The sequence below is a fragment of the Macrosteles quadrilineatus genome, unplaced genomic scaffold (assembly GCF_028750875.1).
Source record: "Macrosteles quadrilineatus isolate MER2022 unplaced genomic scaffold, UCM_ALF_1.0 Scaffold_2__2_contigs__length_208266976, whole genome shotgun sequence".
Classification (NCBI taxonomy): Eukaryota; Metazoa; Arthropoda; class Insecta; order Hemiptera; family Cicadellidae; genus Macrosteles; species Macrosteles quadrilineatus.
This window is the reverse complement of record NW_026542595.1, coordinates 28,118,958-28,129,585: the sequence shown is the minus strand read 5'-3', so window position 1 is coordinate 28,129,585 and position 10,628 is coordinate 28,118,958. Positions and strand designations below refer to the sequence as shown.

Sequence of the window (10,628 nt, the reverse complement as noted above, 5' to 3'; positions counted from 1 at the left end):
AGGAGAAATATTCAAATTAATACCATGATTTGCTTTTTTACATCAAAATACAACATTGCACAATCATCAAATATTAAACAAGAATGTTTATGAAAACATTTGTAAAAAGAGCCGGAGTGTGTAGGGCTGCCAGGGACGTATTAGCAATCATTAGAATAGAATAGAATAGAATAGAAAAGTGCTTTATTGAATACATACTATGTACAGTAGGCTACATGAAATGGGTGCGATAATTTATACATGCACATACAACAATGGTCATACGACCGTCTGCTGGGTTGGCATTAATGTCCATTCAATATTAATAAAATAAAATTGTCCCACATAAATCAACATACTGAGCACTAAAACAAAATAAAATAACACTTCTTTATGCACACATATACATAGATATATACACATACACATGTATGCATATATACACATATATTTATACTCTAAACATATTGTAATATAAAATTTAAAATTAGCAATCATTACAATCGTGATATTTTAGGTCATTGACCAATGACCTTTAGTACTACACATCCGTCAGTGCTGTTTCAGAAGAGAAACACGACATTTTTGATTACTTATCTTCCAAAATTTTGCCGCCCCCTAAAATTTGCCGACCTGGGCGCACGCCCTGTCCGCCAATTCGGAAATTTGGCCCTAAAGGCTGCATATGGTGGTCATATGAAAGATATAATTTTTCATATTTTATATCATATAGGTAGGCCTACTATTACAAACAATCTAAAACAAAAATATACCAAAATATAAGCAAACTACAATGTAGGTAGGCCTACTTAGTTTTAAATAGTTACCTCTAACTGAATCAGTCCTTATTTAATTCAACTTACCACATATTTTGTTGGGTCATTTATTGTTCGTGTAGAAATCACCTCAAATGTTAGGAGAGAAGGAGATGAGCTATTCATGTCAGTCATTTCTGTAGTCTTTTTCTTGAGGTTTCTCAAGTTGTAAGTGTTGACAATTTTTCTGCAAACAACAAATATAATTAATACTAGGAGGCCAGTGCAATTTCACACAAAAATAATTATTGCAAGGTAAATTTATACGGTAGCCATTTACACTAAGCTCTACTTACAAATTATCTTTAAAAACTAAACTACCAGTAATAATTACATCTACGACACTGTCTGTCATTATATTTTATAAAAATCCTGGCGGTATCAAAGTATTTAAAAAAACAAGCATTGTCCCTGAGAGACACAAACAGCAAGTTCTAGCGTTACCGGTACGATTGTAAAGGTTTCCTGTAACATAAGAATTACAATAATAAGAACCAATATCTTAACACCAATAAAGGCAAATTCTGGCAGTTTAATTGGAAAAAATCATCTTGTAATTAAAAAAAAATGTCATGTGACTACCTACATATTTCTTTCATCCGATTAAATTTCTATATGATATGCATTTTAAATCTGATGGGCCTAACTTTAAAAGTTAATGCATATTTCTTCACCAGAGTCTGCCCACCCCATCGGAAAGCACGCCTATTAATCTGGGTGTTTAAATTCATTTCTCAGCTCTCTGTTCTTTGGTATCACAACTTTTGTTACCTTGAACTGGTCCGTATATTTTCTCTGCACTCTAAGTTATTAGGGATAGCCTAGATATTGGGGATCAAACCCAGCAATAAGGTTTTCGGCTTTTTGGTCAACGTCCAAGTTTCTGAATCATACAGTGTAGCCTACTTCTGTGATGATTATGGTATGGTATGAATCGATTTATGTTTCCACTGACACCATGCAGCTTATTGGAAAGTTGTCTAGAGACCTACGATACTTCACCGGTTGAAATTTTTACTACGGGTAGGCCTACTATCCAACATTTTGGTATGTTGAGATAAGTTACACACATTCGGACATCAAGAAAAAGAAGTATTAACACTTAAACCACTTAGGTAACTTAGAGAAAAACATTTCCTAAACATGAGTTAAAATGTGCATGGTATATGCTTATATGCCTGTAGCCTATATATTTTAGGCATAACTTATTTAGGCCTATGTGACAAAGTATTGGGAGCAGCTAAAGAACATGTTCTGACCATGTTTTATAGGGATGATGAAGACTCTATAACTTGGTACCTAGCCTAAATAATTGGTGACAGCTGGTCCTTACGGAATGTCTAGTAAGTTACCAGTATTCACAAGTAAACGGTCAAACTGTTCATATTGCTGCTTAGCATAAACTTACTGTAGGCCTATTTAAGTTACAGGCTCTTGAGTAGAAAACTGAGTCTGACTAACTTAACCCTCCGAGCGTCACTTGTCGAAAAATCGACTCACGACACACTTTGTGTAGTGTCACTTGTCGATTTTTTGACACACGAACATCGTTTACGGCGAAGGCTCTATGACTGACTGAATCGGATTGAACTGGATCGAGTTAGGTATCGTTCTTTTTGTTAGATTCTAAGCTTTCTCCGGAGGTCTGTCTCTAAGCGCTTTTCATTTTAGTTCCGAAAATATTGTAGCAGACAGCTGACGAGCGTATTTGTAAACAGCTTGGTTAACCTCGGACCGATGACTGATGTGTTTTATTACGTTTATCATTGTTTTAGTGTTAAAAATCAAAAGTAGTGATAAGTTATACGTGGTGCATTATAAGAAGATTTAAGTGATTTTGAAGGGCTGGTTGATGATCCTGAAGAAGTAGGTAGTGATATTGATGTAAATTATCAGCCAGATTCCTAGCTATGGTTAGGCTATGCATTCTTAGCTAAACGCTATGTACTGGAATCTGTTTTTCACTCATAACTTATTTATTTGATAACTTACCTCACTTAATATGATTATATATTTGTAATCCTCATAAAATTTAGAACAAAGTGGCTATTTTCAAATATTTATAGGCCTATAATTTATACAATTTCATTGAGCGCAAACTTATTTTTTTTTTTGAAAATTTTCCAAAATATTTTTTTTTACTTAGGCCCTACCTAAAAACTTTTTTTTTAACAAATGTTCCTTATGTTTTATATATAATATTGAAGCCCATGATTTTCCAAACAAAATGGTATATAGAACAGTAGAATTAACATTGTTTTAAGCTTCTCAGATCCGTTTTAATAAAACCTTGCAAATGCGCCAAAAATAGGCGGACATTAAGGCCTAAACTATGGACACTCGGAGGGTTAAGTTATGTCTAAATTTAGGTTTGGTGAGTCTGACTAACTTAAGTTATGTCGGGCAGGCCTACAGTTTCTTAACTGGGCTATGCTAATATCGATTAAAACTATCGAATTGAAAATATTGATTAATAGGCTAACTGATATTTTTAAATATTTCTATTAGGCCTATAAAATTAAACTATCATAACCTAAGACCAAACCAACCAAACTGACTGATGGTGAAAAAATCGCAATCAAATCGATAGTTTCAATCAATATTAGCATAGCCCAGTTAAGAAACTGTACCCGTTATGTCTATGTTAAGGTTTGGTTTGATCATTGGGTTAAGGAATAGCCTTGTTGTAGGAATTAGCCTAGTCTAGATCTAATTTATTAAAGAGGATGTACTTGAATACTTGATTCCTTCATCCTTGACCAACAAACGTTGGATAGATTGCGTCAAAAAAAAAAGTAACTTATAAAACACTATTATAAACATATATATATATATATATACAATTTAAACTGTACTGACGGATGTGACTCGGATTTTTGGAAAGTCGAGTGGATTGTCAATCAGTTCCTTGATGGAGTACAGAGGCCTACTGACTAGGCTCTGGCGAAGTGCAGACTTAAACTGCTTTGGTTCTAGGGTCCGGATGGTTGTCGGTAGCGTATTGAATAATTTTATCGCTAGAGATGGATATGAATTCAGCGTGTGGCTAAGTCGACAACGGGGTGCATCCAGGTCATAGGCTCTGCGGGTCCCATAGTTGTGCTGCATGTTTCTGGTTGAGAAGTTGTTTATATTTTCTCTCAGAAGAACTAGGGTGTTTAGCGCATACTGGCTGAAAACTGATAGTATGCCAAGTTCTTTAAAAAGAGGTATACAGTGATCGGTAGGGCCAGAGGATGTTATTAGTCTTAGCGCCTTCTTCTGCAGCAACAGCACACTCTGGGTCGCGTAGCAATGGCCCCATACCACCAGTCCATAATTTATGTGGCTATGGAATAATGCATGGTACATTATGACTAGGTAGGGACGTGTAATCTCATGCTTAAGTTTCCTGATCAGATATAATATTCTGCTTAGCCTGAAGCACACTTTCTCCACATGGAGGTTCCAGTTGAGTTTGGAATCGATCCAGAATCCTAGCAGTTTGACCGCCTCATCTTCGATGCCCTGTTTGAGGGTACACGTGATGGATTGTGTTTTATCGTCATTGATTTTAAGGCGATTCAAAACGAACCATTCTTTGGCCTCATCCAGCAGAAATGCTGCCTCGGTTCTCAGGTCGTTCAGGTTGCCGTGCCTGGTCAGTAGTGTTGTGTCGTCTGCAAAGAGCAGCGTTCGTCTGTTTAGGGACAGATCATTAATCATTATGACGAACAAGACAGGGCCCAGAATCGATCCTTGGGGCACGCCCTGGTGCATTTGCCTGATACTGGAGGAGGCTCCCTGCAACGAAACAATTTGTTTCCTGTTTTCTAAGACTATTGATTTGTGGACTACTCCAGTGACGCCATATCTGCCAAGCTTGGCAAGAAGGATGTCATGAGAGACCACGTCGAATGCCTTGCTAAGATCACAAAGACTGAGATGGACGGAGTCATTAGATTCAAAGGCATCAGAGATGTTCTTAACTAGGCTAAGGAGTGCAGAGGTTGTGGATCTTCCGGCCCTAAACCCATGTTGAGAATCGTTAAACAGGTTGTTGTTCTCAAAATAGGCCACCAGTTGTTGTTTCATTACTGACTCCAGAACCTTAGAGAAAACAGGAAGAATTGATATCGGCCGAAAGTTTGCGGGCTGTGCCGGGTCACCCTTCTTGTAAATCGGAATGGTTTTAGCTAACTTCAGGTTTTCGGGAAAAACACCTTTAGCCAAACAGCTGTTGACTAAATAAGCAAGAGGGGCAGCAATCGATTTGAAAACGGATTTAAGAATATGACTAGAAACTCCATTTATATCCTGACTAAAAGAATCTTTAAAGTTGTGTACTATTTTAATTAGATCTTTCTAGATTTTATGTTCTACATTAAAATAGATAAGAGATAATATCCATAATTTTTGCAATTATGTAGCCTGATTAGCCCAAACTAAGTAAATAACTTAGGCCTAAAATTTTGCCGCCCCCTAAAATTTGCCGACCTGGGCGCACGCCCTGTCCGCCAATTCGGAAATTTGGCCCTAAAGGCTGCATATGGTGGTCATATGAAAGATATAATTTTTCATATTTTATATCATATAGGTAGGCCTACTATTACAAACAATCTAAAACAAAAATATACCAAAATATAAGCAAACTACAATGTAGGTAGGCCTACTTAGTTTTAAATAGTTACCTCTAACTGAATCAGTCCTTATTTAATTCAACTTACCACATATTTTGTTGGGTCATTTATTGTTCGTGTAGAAATCACCTCAAATGTTAGGAGAGAAGGAGATGAGCTATTCATGTCAGTCATTTCTGTAGTCTTTTTCTTGAGGTTTCTCAAGTTGTAAGTGTTGACAATTTTTCTGCAAACAACAAATATAATTAATACTAGGAGGCCAGTGCAATTTCACACAAAAATAATTATTGCAAGGTAAATTTATACGGTAGCCATTTACACTAAGCTCTACTTACAAATTATCTTTAAAAACTAAACTACCAGTAATAATTACATCTACGACACTGTCTGTCATTATATTTTATAAAAATCCTGGCGGTATCAAAGTATTTAAAAAAACAAGCATTGTCCCTGAGAGACACAAACAGCAAGTTCTAGCGTTACCGGTACGATTGTAAAGGTTTCCTGTAACATAAGAATTACAATAATAAGAACCAATATCTTAACACCAATAAAGGCAAATTCTGGCAGTTTAATTGGAAAAAATCATCTTGTAATTAAAAAAAAATGTCATGTGACTACCTACATATTTCTTTCATCCGATTAAATTTCTATATGATATGCATTTTAAATCTGATGGGCCTAACTTTAAAAGTTAATGCATATTTCTTCACCAGAGTCTGCCCACCCCATCGGAAAGCACGCCTATTAATCTGGGTGTTTAAATTCATTTCTCAGCTCTCTGTTCTTTGGTATCACAACTTTTGTTACCTTGAACTGGTCCGTATATTTTCTCTGCACTCTAAGTTATTAGGGATAGCCTAGATATTGGGGATCAAACCCAGCAATAAGGTTTTCGGCTTTTTGGTCAACGTCCAAGTTTCTGAATCATACAGTGTAGCCTACTTCTGTGATGATTATGGTATGGTATGAATCGATTTATGTTTCCACTGACACCATGCAGCTTATTGGAAAGTTGTCTAGAGACCTACGATACTTCACCGGTTGAAATTTTTACTACGGGTAGGCCTACTATCCAACATTTTGGTATGTTGAGATAAGTTACACACATTCGGACATCAAGAAAAAGAAGTATTAACACTTAAACCACTTAGGTAACTTAGAGAAAAACATTTCCTAAACATGAGTTAAAATGTGCATGGTATATGCTTATATGCCTGTAGCCTATATATTTTAGGCATAACTTATTTAGGCCTATGTGACAAAGTATTGGGAGCAGCTAAAGAACATGTTCTGACCATGTTTTATAGGGATGATGAAGACTCTATAACTTGGTACCTAGCCTAAATAATTGGTGACAGCTGGTCCTTACGGAATGTCTAGTAAGTTACCAGTATTCACAAGTAAACGGTCAAACTGTTCATATTGCTGCTTAGCATAAACTTACTGTAGGCCTATTTAAGTTACAGGCTCTTGAGTAGAAAACTGAGTCTGACTAACTTAACCCTCCGAGCGTCACTTGTCGAAAAATCGACTCACGACACACTTTGTGTAGTGTCACTTGTCGATTTTTTGACACACGAACATCGTTTACGGCGAAGGCTCTATGACTGACTGAATCGGATTGAACTGGATCGAGTTAGGTATCGTTCTTTTTGTTAGATTCTAAGCTTTCTCCGGAGGTCTGTCTCTAAGCGCTTTTCATTTTAGTTCCGAAAATATTGTAGCAGACAGCTGACGAGCGTATTTGTAAACAGCTTGGTTAACCTCGGACCGATGACTGATGTGTTTTATTACGTTTATCATTGTTTTAGTGTTAAAAATCAAAAGTAGTGATAAGTTATACGTGGTGCATTATAAGAAGATTTAAGTGATTTTGAAGGGCTGGTTGATGATCCTGAAGAAGTAGGTAGTGATATTGATGTAAATTATCAGCCAGATTCCTAGCTATGGTTAGGCTATGCATTCTTAGCTAAACGCTATGTACTGGAATCTGTTTTTCACTCATAACTTATTTATTTGATAACTTACCTCACTTAATATGATTATATATTTGTAATCCTCATAAAATTTAGAACAAAGTGGCTATTTTCAAATATTTATAGGCCTATAATTTATACAATTTCATTGAGCGCAAACTTATTTTTTTTTTTGAAAATTTTCCAAAATATTTTTTTTTACTTAGGCCCTACCTAAAAACTTTTTTTTTAACAAATGTTCCTTATGTTTTATATATAATATTGAAGCCCATGATTTTCCAAACAAAATGGTATATAGAACAGTAGAATTAACATTGTTTTAAGCTTCTCAGATCCGTTTTAATAAAACCTTGCAAATGCGCCAAAAATAGGCGGACATTAAGGCCTAAACTATGGACACTCGGAGGGTTAAGTTATGTCTAAATTTAGGTTTGGTGAGTCTGACTAACTTAAGTTATGTCGGGCAGGCCTACAGTTTCTTAACTGGGCTATGCTAATATCGATTAAAACTATCGAATTGAAAATATTGATTAATAGGCTAACTGATATTTTTAAATATTTCTATTAGGCCTATAAAATTAAACTATCATAACCTAAGACCAAACCAACCAAACTGACTGATGGTGAAAAAATCGCAATCAAATCGATAGTTTCAATCAATATTAGCATAGCCCAGTTAAGAAACTGTACCCGTTATGTCTATGTTAAGGTTTGGTTTGATCATTGGGTTAAGGAATAGCCTTGTTGTAGGAATTAGCCTAGTCTAGATCTAATTTATTAAAGAGGATGTACTTGAATACTTGATTCCTTCATCCTTGACCAACAAACGTTGGATAGATTGCGTCAAAAAAAAAAGTAACTTATAAAACACTATTATAAACATATATATATATATATATACAATTTAAACTGTACTGACGGATGTGACTCGGATTTTTGGAAAGTCGAGTGGATTGTCAATCAGTTCCTTGATGGAGTACAGAGGCCTACTGACTAGGCTCTGGCGAAGTGCAGACTTAAACTGCTTTGGTTCTAGGGTCCGGATGGTTGTCGGTAGCGTATTGAATAATTTTATCGCTAGAGATGGATATGAATTCAGCGTGTGGCTAAGTCGACAACGGGGTGCATCCAGGTCATAGGCTCTGCGGGTCCCATAGTTGTGCTGCATGTTTCTGGTTGAGAAGTTGTTTATATTTTCTCTCAGAAGAACTAGGGTGTTTAGCGCATACTGGCTGAAAACTGATAGTATGCCAAGTTCTTTAAAAAGAGGTATACAGTGATCGGTAGGGCCAGAGGATGTTATTAGTCTTAGCGCCTTCTTCTGCAGCAACAGCACACTCTGGGTCGCGTAGCAATGGCCCCATACCACCAGTCCATAATTTATGTGGCTATGGAATAATGCATGGTACATTATGACTAGGTAGGGACGTGTAATCTCATGCTTAAGTTTCCTGATCAGATATAATATTCTGCTTAGCCTGAAGCACACTTTCTCCACATGGAGGTTCCAGTTGAGTTTGGAATCGATCCAGAATCCTAGCAGTTTGACCGCCTCATCTTCGATGCCCTGTTTGAGGGTACACGTGATGGATTGTGTTTTATCGTCATTGATTTTAAGGCGATTCAAAACGAACCATTCTTTGGCCTCATCCAGCAGAAATGCTGCCTCGGTTCTCAGGTCGTTCAGGTTGCCGTGCCTGGTCAGTAGTGTTGTGTCGTCTGCAAAGAGCAGCGTTCGTCTGTTTAGGGACAGATCATTAATCATTATGACGAACAAGACAGGGCCCAGAATCGATCCTTGGGGCACGCCCTGGTGCATTTGCCTGATACTGGAGGAGGCTCCCTGCAACGAAACAATTTGTTTCCTGTTTTCTAAGACTATTGATTTGTGGACTACTCCAGTGACGCCATATCTGCCAAGCTTGGCAAGAAGGATGTCATGAGAGACCACGTCGAATGCCTTGCTAAGATCACAAAGACTGAGATGGACGGAGTCATTAGATTCAAAGGCATCAGAGATGTTCTTAACTAGGCTAAGGAGTGCAGAGGTTGTGGATCTTCCGGCCCTAAACCCATGTTGAGAATCGTTAAACAGGTTGTTGTTCTCAAAATAGGCCACCAGTTGTTGTTTCATTACTGACTCCAGAACCTTAGAGAAAACAGGAAGAATTGATATCGGCCGAAAGTTTGCGGGCTGTGCCGGGTCACCCTTCTTGTAAATCGGAATGGTTTTAGCTAACTTCAGGTTTTCGGGAAAAACACCTTTAGCCAAACAGCTGTTGACTAAATAAGCAAGAGGGGCAGCAATCGATTTGAAAACGGATTTAAGAATATGACTAGAAACTCCATTTATATCCTGACTAAAAGAATCTTTAAAGTTGTGTACTATTTTAATTAGATCTTTCTAGATTTTATGTTCTACATTAAAATAGATAAGAGATAATATCCATAATTTTTGCAATTATGTAGCCTGATTAGCCCAAACTAAGTAAATAACTTAGGCCTAAGTTAATTGAAATTTAAATAATTTGGCTTCTTTTCGGGCTTACCTTTTTAGGTGGGCAACCCAGATGGGCTAAGTGCTCTTGTAAAAACACTGGACAGACAAAAATCTATATTTCTGTCTATGGTTGGTTGTCTACCCAATTATTCGTCATTGAACTGATTCATGAGGACTTCCCTGAGTATGACAATGATTAGATAGGCCAACAGACAGAGTGACAATATTTAACATTCAAACATCCACAATGATAACACTTCATTCTTTACTTTCAGTTTCCTGTTTCCTTCACTTTACTTTGCTTAGAAATTAAAGAACGCTGACCACAGAGAACCATGACTCAGTATGAAAATAATCAACAACAACCTCCAAATAAGATGGAAAGAAATGGAAACGGAATTGGGTAAAAACAAAAACAAAACAATACAATGCAATAATGTCTATCAAGCAAAGCAAGAGCAAGACATCAAAACCAAAACGTCAACAAAACAATAAACATGCCCTTGGGCCTTGGCTTGAATGTTGTTGTTGTTGTAACCATTGAGATATAGATTATAACTGGAGTCACTACTCTCTGGTTAAACATTAGAGAAAAACGTGCCACTGTTTTTGCTGGTTTGTTTTCGTTTTCGGTGTTTCGTGTTGTTAGGTTGGCCCACTGAGCTAAAATTATAACTGGAGGTAGCACTGCCATGGCAGAAGTCTGTCAAAAGCGAGTCGCTGATTTTGTTAGGTT

General features: G+C 36.9%; 1 protein-coding gene across 1 annotated transcript in view; it reads right to left on the bottom strand.

Annotated features, from left to right (window-relative positions):
- Window positions 1-10,403, bottom strand: part of LOC128985895 (sorting nexin-21) — a 48,467-nt gene extending 38,064 nt beyond the window's left edge. The window contains exons 1-3 of the mRNA XM_054405869.1: window positions 9,942-10,403; window positions 5,501-5,639; window positions 843-981 (exon numbers count right to left, since the gene is read on the bottom strand). Of these exons, the coding sequence (XP_054261844.1) occupies window positions 843-929 (87 nt within the window). The 5' untranslated portion in view covers window positions 930-981; window positions 5,501-5,639; window positions 9,942-10,403. The remainder of the gene's footprint in view (window positions 1-842; window positions 982-5,500; window positions 5,640-9,941) is intronic.
- Window positions 10,404-10,628: the final 225 nt, after the last annotated feature.